The sequence below is a fragment of the Humulus lupulus genome, chromosome 8, assembly GCF_963169125.1.
Source record: "Humulus lupulus chromosome 8, drHumLupu1.1, whole genome shotgun sequence".
NCBI lineage: Eukaryota > Viridiplantae > Streptophyta > Magnoliopsida > Rosales > Cannabaceae > Humulus > Humulus lupulus.
Genome location: NC_084800.1, coordinates 65,105,846 through 65,119,266, shown reverse-complemented (window position 1 = coordinate 65,119,266; position 13,421 = coordinate 65,105,846). Strand labels below are relative to the sequence as shown.

Genomic DNA, 13,421 nt, shown 5'->3' with positions numbered 1-13,421 from the left:
CAATTTCTCTTTTATTAATGACGACGAAGATGATATGAAGGAAGACTTAGAAGTAGCAGATGAGGAGGATGAATTATTTATGGACCTTAGTGATGATAATGTTGAGCATTTGTCCCCATTAAATGTAAATTTAATCAACAATGATAGTGATTATTTTACTTAGATATTTGTATCTTTGTTTGTAAAACTTTATATTAAGAAATATTATACATGTTTTTTAGTATATTGATTCCAATAATTTAAATATAAGTCTACATGTTTAAACTAACCAAAAAATTTGTTGTACTTAGTATAAAATATCATTAGATTTGGTGCAAGTGCACGGGGGACATGCGGGCAGTGATCCTCCCCCAGATCCTAGTAGGATCCCCACTTCATGCGAGTCAGGTAATTTTTTTGTTTGTCTAATATGCTAATGTTGTTTATTTGTTAAAATCATAATATTTTTAATTTATTTTTCGTTAGTCAAACAAATACAGTAGCCCCACCAAAGAAAAAGGGTTGTGGCACGAACACTGGAAAAGATCTCGAGGCCAAATGTAGAAAAGTTGGTCATTCATTGGAGCTAACATTTGATCCACGCTCGTACAAGGTTGTGGGGACCGACCATGTAGCTTTTGTCCGCCTCGTCGGCACCCAAGTCTCACAGAAAATTCTTGGATATTTTGATACATGGGAAGGAGTGCCTAAGGAATTTAAAGATTTAGTCAAAAAAATGTTAAGGTCAGTAATTTATATTAATTATTACTACTAAATAGTATCCATGGCCACAGCTGCCACAGCCACCCCAGCCGCCACATTCACCACGGGGTAACGGTACGAACGATGCTATTGATTTAGGAGAGGATGAGTAGTATGTTATTGTACTTTAACTGTAATGGATACATTTTATTATTATATAATTATGAATATTGTAGTTACATTTTATGATTACATTTTAACTGTAATGTTGAGCATCTGCTCGCCTCCCGGACGATCCTTGCCGAGTATGGACCCGGAGGGACACCCTGGACACCACCCATGGGCCCGGTCAAGAGTTCCTGGCTCGCGCCCTTCCCCTTAGGGCTTCTCCATATCAAGGTACCTTGGGCCAGGCCCGCGTGCAGAACCGGCCCCCGAAAATGGGCCAAGACGAAGGTCCTGAGCCCATGCAAGAAATGGGGATAACAGTTAGTATCTGATGTTACCATCTAACAGCAAGTTAACGGTGGGTACTAACTGTGTAAGTAAAAAAAGAACTTTGGTACTTTTGCTGCAAAAAAAAAAAAAAAAAAACTTGCATACTTAAGTGTAAATCTAGACAACTTTGGAACTTTCACCACAAATATCAATTTTTTTCATTAACTTTTATAATAAACTAATAAATTCATAATCTCAAATAAAATAACAAATCATTAAAATCAAAAGAAAATATCTATTTTTTATTTAAAACAAAGTTAAATTTTAATTTTATTTATCCCAAAAAATTGATTCATTTTCACCAATTTTTTTAAACAAATTTATAATTTTGACATATTGATTTTTACACAAAAATTTTAATTTAATACAATCAAAATAAAAAATACATTTTTATCATATATTTTAAAATAAAATAAAAAATTAGATATCTTTCTTTTGATTTTAATGGTTTATTATTCTATTTTAGATTATAAATTTATATGTTTATAATAAAAGTTAATGGAAAAAAAAAAGATATTTGCAGTGAAAATATTAAGTTATTTGGATTCACACTTAAATATTCAATTTTTTTATATTTTTTACAGCAAAAATACTCAAATTCATTTTTACTTACATTCTTAGTACACGCTGCTAAGTTTGCTGCTAGATAGTACCAATGGATACTAATAATGCAAGCAAAAGTAAAACGTTGGTACTTTTGTTATAAAAAAAATAAATTAATGTAACTTAAGTGTAATATTTTGAATAACAAGTATTTTTAACGCTAATAATAATAATAATAATAGGTACATTCCTTACTGATTATATAATAAAAAGGCCAGCCATAAAAGCTCTCATTCCCCACAAAAGAAGGCAAATAGGCCAGAGCCCACTAGCAATGAGAGGGTGCCAAAATATCCGCATTGCAAAGTTCTGGTATATACCAAATTCTGTCTTCTTTTTTTTTTATCTTTACACATCTCATCAAAAAAAATTATACTAAAAATAAAGATGAAAACGATTTGAAGAAGAAAATTAAGGATTAACACGGTGCAACGACAAGAAGAATCGGGTTATGCATGAACTTGTGAACTCGAGATCTAGGCATGCATTCGAATGTGACTATGTGAGAGCGTATGTCGTATATACATAAATCCTATAGCCATATAGCACACTGCATACGTATCATACCTATATACATATAGGAGTTAGGACAAATATGTATGGATCAAAATTAAGTCAAATATGTATGGATCAAAATTAAGTCAAATGTCACACACCATCCATGAAATATCACGTAAACACACTAGAAAAATAAACTTAAATTACAGTTTACAGCAGAATATATATATATATATATCAATTGATTAGAAGGGAAGGAGATGAGCAGCAGCTGAGGCGGAGCACGCAGTGGCCGTAGACGGCGCGGAAGGCGTTGAGGCAGTGGCGGCCGCTGCATTGCGCTCCGCGTGGCAGAGCTGACGGAGCTTAGTGGGGACGTACCAAATGGAGAGGCGCGGATGGGTGCTGAAGATGGAGTCGATGTCCCAGGCAGCCTGGCGAGCGGCGATGGCGACGAGGGGCTTGTAGCATGCCTGCCGCCACGCCCCAACGTTCTCGCCCCTCTCCTTGTACGCCCGCCGCAGCGCATTGGACCCCTCCTCATCTAGGCAATGCAGCGCGTAACAGTGCACGTAGTGCCTCATCTTCGGCTTGTTAATGTGGCTCGCCCCAGCCTTCTTCGCAAACCTAAACACCTCGTTTGTCACCTGCCCTTGTACAAGATTCAATAAATAAATAAATAACAAAAGCAATAGTATTTTTCCTAGTAACCATTACTGAGCTATAACAGGATTAAGAAGGATTATATTTGACGAAATAAAACCCGGCACATATTTCGAATGTACTATAGCGTGTTATAAGTGATATTGTTAAAAAATAATGACCACACATTGAGAATTGTGAGTTGTGACCAAACTAATACAATATGTCAAAAACCGACAAGTCAATCATAGCGATTCGTCGTATGATTAGGTGTTTAAGCCAGCTGTCAAAAGCGGGTGCTTCCACGTGATGTCGAATACTGTTGATAAAAAGGAAAGACAAGGACACTGAAGTAGTCTTCACGAAAGTAGACCACTGCCCAACACTGCAATTCAGCCCCAGCATGGGCAGAAGCAGTATTAATTCAGCCACAACGTACAAACACATACCATTTACACTCGTTAATTAATTCAATTTATTATTTGTTTTTCACTCCTTCTGATTTATCTGGTTAGACTTGGACCAACTAGCCTTTTTGAGTTGTCATGTTCTGTTTGGAACACCTGCTCAACATCTCGTAAAGTACCACTCAGAGATGAAGCCTAAACCAAACCCATCAGTCACCAAAATGACACAAGACCCCAATTTCCCTTCCCCTATTGAACTCCATCCAGGTGAAAATCTCATGGGAAACCAGCAGCATCCCTTTTATGTATACATATCATTCATTTATATATTAAAAAAAAACATGCAATTACCTTGGTAGGGCATTTGTCACCGCGCTCCTTGGCGATGCTCTGGACTTGGATCAAGAAATCACGGCACTGCTCGTAGAGATGGAAGAGGTAATCCAGACCGTTCTTCTTGCCACGCGCAACCTCCCCAGGCTCCGTCACAATGAAGGGGTGCTCCCGCTGTCTCTCGCAGCTAATCCTGTGATCCGTGCTACTACTACCTCGACCGCTTACCTTCCCAAAAACGACATTGTCCTCATCGTCGTCGTCGTCGTCATCATCATCCTCGTCCTCCGCAGCGTCGTTCATGTCGTTGACGAATTCGTGAATGTTGCTATCCACCGCCATCACTCTTCGTTGGGCCCCCTTTGAGCTCCGCCGTCTTTGCTTCTTGCTCCTCCTCTCAACAGTCATCACTGCCTGGTCCCACCTTCCCCCACCTCCGCCACTCCCCACCATCTCCTTCTCTTGCTGCACTGGCTCCTCCGACAGCCCTGGGATTATATCACCACACATAAGATATGTACACACGGGTAAATAAGTTATAAAATGAATATATGTTTATATATATGCACTTCGAAGAATAAAAAGTTACTAAATAAAACAGTGTTTTTTCGTTCTAAAATTGAGCGCCTAGGAGGCCAAGCCCAAGGCTTTCTGTTCATTATAGTAAAAACAAATATAATGCATTCTAACTTAGCCTATTTTTTCCATTATAAAGCTACATTAACTTCATTTTGGTATACCTATTATACCAAATCACCATTTGAAACAAATGAACAGTACACGTTCATATTTGAACCCAATTATTCACATCTTCATTTTGAAGAAATGCTTGAAGCAAACATTAGTGAGAGATTTTGTGAGGTTTGAAGCAAAAAGTGGATTTATTGGAGATGCCCTTAGAAAATAATGATACGCGCGCGGGGGTGGAGAGAAGACCTATACAGATATGCTAGCTACTGCACTATGTATACATAGATAAGCTGTAAATATCTTATGGGAACTCGAGTAACTTTAAGATTAGGGTTGTAATATGGAACATAGGGAAAAATACAGCAAAAATGAAAAGAATTTGATTCGTATTCGTATTATTATACCTTCTTGGGAGAGAGAGTCGATGACGTTGGTTGGGGTGTCAGCGGAGCGGCGGCGAGATAAGTCGTAGTCTTCTTCCAAACGGCGTCGTTCTGCTCGTACAGCGGCTTTGATGCCGTACCGTTCTCCAACAAGTAGTTCCCACCGAAAGATATGTGAGAGGCTATTCATCATGTCGTCGAGCTCCTCGTCCCTCATGTTGGCTAGAGTCCTTACTGTGAACCCTAGCTCCGCTATCTTAGCCACCGTGTAGTACCTGATCCCGTACGCATGGAAAAGCTCCTCTAAGCCACCCAGCTCCCTCGCAGGCCTCACTGCCGCCGCTGCGTACGCCGCCGACGGTACCAACTGCGGGACTCCCACCGATGACGGAGACACTAGCCCCCGCGGGTCCCACTTGAACAAGCTCGCCGTGAAGGTATCGGGATCCATTCTCAGTACTCTTCCTTACTACTGCTATTTTGAGCTGGTTCTCTCTTCTTTTTTCACTATTGGGAACGTTCTTATATAAAATCAAGTACCTAACGATATTTTTTGGTTCCGAAAATACCCTTACTTTTGGGATGGTCTCATTTTTAATATTTTCAGTCTTAGCACTAAAAACAAAAAAAAAATATTATTATTATTATTATTATAAAGTTCTGGAGAAAGGATTGAGCTTTTAGCAGCTGCTGATGTTGCTTGACAGTGGTGGAAACCTCCAAGGCTCCAACTAAAAATAATAACTGACCATCATTGTCAGTCGGGTCGGGTCGGGTCGGGTCATTACCCACGAACTTTTAAGCCACGTCGTCATCAATTATATTCCATTGTAATTGGGTTTGACCTTACTATATATTCGTTACTAACATGTATCTATTTGGTGAAAGAGAGAATAATATAATTAAAGTAACTTTGATTAATGGTTTTAGGAAATGGAGTAATGCTAATATCGTGAAGGAAGTCACTTAGAAAAATGGTAAGACTCAAAATGAGGTAATTTGACCCAACAAAAAAAAAATGAAAAAAATAGAAGAGAGAAATATATAGACGTTGACAGTTGAAAAATTATAATAATTATATTGGAATTTGGGAATGTCAACTCGGTGCTTCCCAATCCGACGTTAAACTTAGTTGACGTATAGACTAGTCTACACAATAGATAGCACAGCAAGCTATACATATTAAATAGCAACAAGTGACTTTCACTTCAAATCTTTTCATGGTGAATTGATACTACCAAATGTTTCTATTATTTCCAAATTTGTCAAAATTTAGAAGAAAATAGACCCAGGTAAGTGTTAGGCATGCTATTTAATAATAAAAGTTACGACATTATTATTTGGTATGCTTATATTATATAAAGTGACTTTTCATAATTAATTAGCCATACTCTATATTTATTATAAATTCAAATTATATAGATATTTTAGATTGCACTAATAATATTAGGGAATTTCCTTTTTTTCAATTTTGGGTTTCTATATATATGATACTAAAATAACCTAATCAAATATGTAAACAAAACTTGAAGTAGAAACTAGAAAACGACAGTTCAATTATATTCGAACATATTCAGCTATGGTGTAAGTGACTTTTTCTTTAATTTCACATTCGACAGCATCCAAATGTATTTGACATATTTACTAGTCTTGATTAATCAGAAGGGTCAACTATGAATATTCAAGGAATAAGAGGGTTTGAAAGAATGATACATACCAATCATGCGCTTACTGAAGAGAGATAATTTCTTCAAATTGTTTGTTAATAGATTTTTATTTATATATTTGTTTATAAAATTCTATTAATAATTCAAGATTATATTTGGAGATGAACAATGTGAGATTCGAGTTATATGTTGACAATCTTCTTTGTTGTTTTTTAATCTGTTTCAAAGAAAGTGGAAAAGGATAATTTGGTAAAAGAGCGAGAATAGTTAAATATTAAAAAAAAATATATTAAAATAAGGAGTTTTGAGTACAGAGAAGAAGAAGAGTACGTAGTAGTAGAGTAGTGGAGGCAGATGGTTACCTGAAAGGCTGATTAAATTTGTACTTTGAGAAGAGAAACATCACTACCCAAACCAACTCAATCCAAAATTGTAATAATAATAATAATAATAATAATAAATTATAGTAAATGAACTAAAATAATAAATATACCAAAAACAATAACAGTTAATGTTCTTATATTTAAAATTACAGAGAAATAATTATTTTACTTTTTTTATTATTAAAATTATCATCTTTTATAAAAAAAAATTATTTATTTAGGAGCATATAATTTTAATATAGTGGTATATGTATATTAGTTTTGTTAAATTAATTTTTATTTTAAAGTTATATTGATTTTTAAGTTTTTATAAGTTGTTGGTAGGTATATTATTTTTTAATTAGTGTATATATTTTTTGTGGTATGGAATATTATTCTTTTTTTTTATGAAATTTAGTTTTTATCTTATTATACATAATGATAGTATATAATTTTGGTAGCATGATATATATATTTTAGTAATAATTTTGTAAGTTTTGTTAGTATATTAGTTTTTAACTCAGTATACATATTTTGTAAAATGATATATTATTTAACAATCTATAAAAAAAAAATTTTAAAAAATCAAAATAGCTTTAAAATAAAAATTAATATACATATATCATAATATTAAAATATTCATAATAAAATAGTAATTTATTAAAAAATATATTTGATAATATATAATATTAAAAATATAATTAAATTATTTTACTACAAAATTAAAAATATAAACATTTACTTATCGCACCAAATCATTTTGCAACAAACTCCTAATAATAATACCATTCTAATAAATAAAATTAGAAAATCCAAATCCAAATGAATCTGATATTTCGGCGTCGTAATCCCCAGCTTCTCCCTCCATGCTTCCCTTCTTACACCAATACGTGGCACTGATAAATTCGATGTCCTTCCTTTTGCAACCGCACCTCTCATTTACAACCCTAAAAGCTCCCCCACCCAAACTACCTCAATTTTCTTTTGAAGCAAAACCGTTCACACTGACACCCAATTTTAATTTTTTTTGCAGTGTCGCACTAAGCCTGAACCTGACTTAACCATATTAAAAGAAATTTGTTTGATCGAAACTTATGAGGAAATTTTATAGTATGGGAGCCACTTTTGTTCCTATCAGAACTATTTTTGGGATTTCAAAATATACTTTATAATTATAGTAGTTATCTTAATAATATTTTAAAAATTCTGAATAATTTACCATCTTAAAAAATAAAGTTCAAAATAGTAAGTTGCACGCGGATAAAAAAAATAATAATGCGTGTTACTGACTGTTTGAATTATGTTTTTAGAAAATTTCTCAAAAACTAGTAGGATGTTTGCTATAATTACAATGTACACCGTCATATAAACAAATTGAATTATAATTTCTATATGTCCAGAATCGCCCTTACCAATAAAAGCAAAAGTGGTGCCTTATCCTAGATTTCTCCAAAAATTATATGTATGGAATAATTTTTATATCGAGTTATAAACTTTAGTTTTGCTGTGGAAAGTTTGAATAGTTTAGTGGTTGAAAGTTTGGTTGATTGTGTTTTTTCTTTTTTATGTTTGATTAAAATTGTTAGGAATGGTGTTAAATAGTTTATGTTTTGTTAGAGTTTAATATTATGTTTAGGATGGAAAAAATTATTTTTATTTTAGTTGTTTGGGTAGGGAGTAAAGAAAAAATATTATATTATTTTATAATTATTTTCATACTCAAAAATTGTTATTTTAAAATTAAAAAGAAATCCCACTCATTAAAATATTTAATTATTTTTTTACTCATTTTTTCTTTCCGCCCTTTTTCTCTAAATTTTTTTATTATTTCCTCTCTTATTTTCTTCACCAAAACATAGGCTAAAGTTTATATTGATATAATTTTTTTATTTTTGCATAAATTGTAATAGAGAGACAAACATTATTCTTTAAATTATATATGTGTAGCATAGTCTAAAAATAAGCTCAATCCATGCCAACAGCAGTACTAAAAAGTCTAATACAAATGATTTCACTAGAGTGATACTAATACCAATGTATATACTTGTAACATTTTTTTCCATATTATTGGATATCAATTAGAATAAAATATTTGGATTTGCCAGTTCTTGTTAATTTAATCAAGGAATGATAAATGCCGAGGAATGAAATTTATACACCAAAATATTATACTATATATAGTTTTTGTTTAAACATTAAAAAAAAAGTTTCAGCAAAAAAGTTTCAGCGCATATTTTGTCTAACTACACTACACATATCTTTACTCTGGTAAAATTTGTACATATATAAATGATAATTTTTTGTATAGGACTTCACTTTTAAGTTTTATTGGTGGAGTTTTCAGTATTTTTCGACCTATAAATAATTTTTGGTGCGATTTTTTTTATAACTACATATATTATAATTATTTAGAATATTCTGCAAATTTCGAATAGTTTACAATATCGAAAACTAGGTTCAAACATGTTGTTTTTCAAGCGCATAAAAAAAAATTAATCACACGTGCAACATGTTTGAACTTAATTTTCAATATTGTAAATTATTCAGAATTTTCTGAAAATTTGCAAAATACTCTAAATAACTACAACATACATTATTATAAAAAAAATCGCATTAAAATTTATTTACGAATCGAGAATACTGATAAAAGCCTCTCATATAAGACTTAACACTTAAAGTGAACTCCCTTCCCATATATATATTCATGTGCACTGAAACGCGTTTTGGAGTCGTTAGATATGAGAGGAAGCAATATGTGTGAGGTGATTCATAGGGTGGAGAGAAAAAGTGGAGGAAAGGAAATCTTCTTTAATTAGAGTTTGATCTTCTTTTCAGAACAGTAAAATCTTTAGTCAACTAGATGTACTACGTGGGATTTAGACAAATGACAAAGTGACACGTCATGCCTCTTTATCAATGCAATTCCACCTCTTTCTTTCTTTTCCTTTTGAAACTGAGTAGTTCTGAGTCCTCAGTAGATGAGCTCAGTCCTCAGTGGGCAGGGCCAGATTTATAGACAGACTGAACCAACCGGGGGTACTGCCCCCTTTGCATTAAGTCGTTTTAAACAGTAGTATTCCTTTTACTTTGTCTTCCTCTTTCTCTCTCTCTCTCATTCTATTTTTTATTTTTATTTTTATTTTTTCTTTCTATCTTTTGTCCTTATTTGAATTATTGCAACAAATTTTGCTTAAAAATAAAATAAATAAATAATATATATGTATATTAATGATGTTTGTCAGGCAATTTTGGGGAGACTGTTACCCATTTATTCTCTTACTGCCTCGGTGATTAGTGCTTCAACTAATTGTGCTGTTTAGTTTTCTTGTTTTGATAAAGGATTCTTCTTTTGGTTTGGTAAGTGTTCGACACGACCGGACCAAGAATATCCTTTTGTTGAGTTTTGTATGGTAGACAGGAAAACTAAAATGAAATGTGCCTCACTACCCTAAAAAAAAAAGTGCATTATCTAATTCTATTTTAATTGTATAATTTATCCATTTCAAAATAGCTATATTATATTTGGGAAAAATCTACTAAAATATCACTAAGGCTATATTTGGTTGGACAGAAAGAGAATTAGAAAGATGGAGAGTGGTATGAGAGATTTCTAGATGGATAAAAAGGGTAGGAAGCAAAGGAGTGGAAGAAGAACAAAAATTAATTGTTTGGCAAGAGGAAATGAGCTCTCCTTCCTAATTCTCAAAAAATGAGTCTCTCCAAAAATTAATTGTTTGGCAAGTGAGAAAGATAGAAGGATGAGCTCTCCCTCCAAATTCTCAAAAATGAGTCCCTCCCCAAAAATATAAAGAAAATTATATAAATACTCTTCAAATAATTTTTGTATCCATCATTTCTACTCTTATCTCAATACCAAACAACTTAAAATAAAGATATCATCATATTCATCCATTAATTTCTCAATTCTTCTTAAACTCTTCATCATTCCTACCAAATATAGCCAAAAAAAAAATTATGATGGATGGAAAGGATAGTAACTCTCCAATATATTATTTGGTACTAAAATGAGAGATAAAATAATGGATATAAAACTTATGGAGCCACTTTGGTACAACCACTTTTTTAGCTGCAGTGCAATTTTCTACACCTAGACAATTATAATTTCAATTGTTTTTATATGACAGTGTATATTGTAGTCATTTAAGACATCATGAAAAAAATTTAAGAAATTTGGAATAATTTGCAGTGCTGAAAACAATGTTCAAACAAATTATTTTCTATGCGTATACAAAAAAATAAGCACGCGTGCAACAAACTGTTAGAACCTTATTTTCGGCACTCTAAATTATTCAGAATTACTTGAAAATTCGTAGGATATCTTAAATGACTACAATGTACACTGTCAAATAAAAAAATACAATTATAATTATTTAAGTACCAAAACTAACAAAAAAAACAAAACTGACTGCACCGAAGTGGTCTCCATAAAACTTAAATAAAAAATTATTTTATTTTAATATTTAAAATATCATTTATTTTATTATTTAATTTTTTTTTGTTTTATCCCTGTTTTTGTAATGCACCAAAATCCCTAATGAGGTTTAAGGGTTGGATTAGTAGCTCGGGAGAGCCATAGTTGCTCTATTATGCCATTAAACTATTACATGCATGTTTATGTGAATTATATTATAATATGATGTTAAATGCATGCATGTGGGCCCACATTTCATTTCAGGGGTATTTTGGTAATTTGGCCCGTTGAGGGCATAATTGTATATTTGTATGCATGTTGGCAAACTGTTGTTGAGACCACATTTAAATGTGGATTTGTTCGAGTTATTCGGCATGAGACAATCTTTGAATTCAAACTATCGGTTTGGTCATAAAAGGTTTAAGCTCGGGGCTCTGGGTGAGTCTCGGAGTGGTTTGATGATTAGAGCATTACCAAGAATAAAAATGTAATGGGATATAATTTTATTGGTATTTGAGAATAGCGGGAATAGGAGAGTATTAGTTATAATTAACGAGATAGGTGGAAAATGACGGTTTTGCCCTTGGGGATTGTTAAGAGAGGAATTAAACTTGGAGGTTATTATGGTCTTTTAACCTAGGTTATATAAGATAAAGGATGTAGAAAAATAACCTTAAAAAAAGCATTTGGTTTCTTTCCTCCCGTTCATCTCTTCTCCTCCTTTCTCCTTTGAATCTTGAAGTAAGTTTGGGGATTCAAGCTTGGAGTTTGAAGCTTGAGGTCTTAAACTAGTGTTCAGCCATTGAAGATGATTTGAATCAAGCTTAAGGTAAGATTCTAGTTCCATTTTATAGTGCCTTGCCTTGTTTTTGTGCTGGTTTTAAGGTTTGGAGTTTTGATCATTGAATGGGGAATTTGGTGAAGTTTTGATTGGTGTAAGGCTTAGGTTTTGATGCTTGTATGGTGGACAAGTTGTGGTAATAGTTGGTGGTGTTGCTTGGTGGTATTGGGAGAGATTTTGTGAGGTTTTGAAATGAGTTCGAATGGGAAAAACATGGGTTTTTGGCTGAGTTTTAGGTGGGGTCGCGGCTCTGTTCTAGAGCGTCGCAACCCAAGCATGAGGAAGAGGAAGGGAGAAGCAGCTGGGTCGTTGGGCCGCGGCCCTTTCTCGGGAAGAGTTGTACGGCCGCTTCTGGTTGAGGAGGCGGGTCGTGGCATGGTGAGGGAGGGTCGTGGCCCTTAGTGGCATTTTGGCCAAAAGTAGGTTTTTGGCTTGGAGATTCAAACCTTAGGCCTCGGGATCGATCCTACTATCCGATTTAGTAGGATTCGATGTCTCGGAGGCTAGGTTTTGGTTCGGGAACCTTTGTTAGTCATTTTATTAATGGAATCCCATAATTGGTTATGACCAGGTGACCACCAAGGAACTAAAAGGCTGATCATTCTCAAGGGTTGTTCTTTTACTAATTCTCGCTCGAACTAGAGGTAAGAAAACTGCACCTTATATATATGACATGCGTGGTTATTATTGAGGCATGTTGAGTGTTTAAATGTGGACATTGATTGCATACTAAATGCTTAGAAAATCTTGCTTACTTGTGCGTGGCACTGACTTACTAGTCAGAATCGGCAACGGTGTCGGAACCAGCTGTGAAGCTGTGACTTACTAGTCAAGTTCAACATTAGTTTTGAACACTACTTGTATGTTACTGACTTAAGAGTCAGGAATGGCATAAGCGTCAAGAACGCAGAGCCAATGAAAGATTAGATCTAATCGACATCTGCATTGAATGACTCGATATGAGCATTAATGCCGGACCGACCCTAAGTTTTATGAAAGCTAAAAGCGCTTGCCTAGTTCTATGACTAATTACTTAGAGTCGGGGCCAGAAGGCCCAGGTGACCGTATTGTCACATGGCTAGAGGATACGAAACCCACAGTAGTGACTCTATGGTCACTCGATTGGTTTGCATTGGTGACTTGCTTATCAATCACTTATTCTATTTAAGCTGCTGACGTGATCACTTATTTGTAAAGGGAACGGAACTCACCTTAGTGACTTTTACACCTGTCACTCTTTTATTTAGGGCTAAAAGCCCTGGATGATTATTATTGTAATGCCCCAAATTCTCCGATGTATTTAACGGCGTGAACAGTAGGCCGGGAGGGCCGTACTTGCTTAATTATGTTATTAATTGATGAAATGCATGTATATGTTGATTAT

The 13,421-nt window shown here is 33.9% G+C and overlaps 1 protein-coding gene across 1 annotated transcript; it reads right to left on the bottom strand.

The window, feature by feature from the left end:
* Positions 1 to 2,392: 2,392 nt before the first annotated feature.
* On the bottom strand, positions 2,393 to 5,215 carry LOC133793842 (floricaula/leafy homolog). The gene is made up of 3 exons (XM_062231096.1): positions 4,757 to 5,215; positions 3,681 to 4,150; positions 2,393 to 2,927 (listed from the first exon to the last, which is right to left on the bottom strand). Exons 1-3 carry the CDS (start codon positions 5,184 to 5,186, stop codon positions 2,526 to 2,528), a joined length of 1,302 nt encoding a protein of 433 aa, XP_062087080.1. The 5' UTR covers positions 5,187 to 5,215; the 3' UTR covers positions 2,393 to 2,525.
* Between the last annotated feature and the right edge of the window lie 8,206 nt (positions 5,216 to 13,421).

Excerpts from the sequence above, each read along its gene's own strand:
- LOC133793842 (XM_062231096.1), bottom strand. The coding sequence starts at position 5,186 with ATGGATCCCGATACCTTCACGGCGAGCTTGTTCAAGTGGGACCCGCGG. Across the intron at positions 4,151-4,756 it reads CGACTCTCTCTCCCAAGAAG|GGCTGTCGGAGGAGCCAGTG; the intron begins GTATAATAATAC and ends ATATAATCCCAG. Across the intron at positions 2,928-3,680 it reads GTGACAAATGCCCTACCAAG|GTGACAAACGAGGTGTTTAG; the intron begins GTAATTGCATGT and ends GTACAAGGGCAG.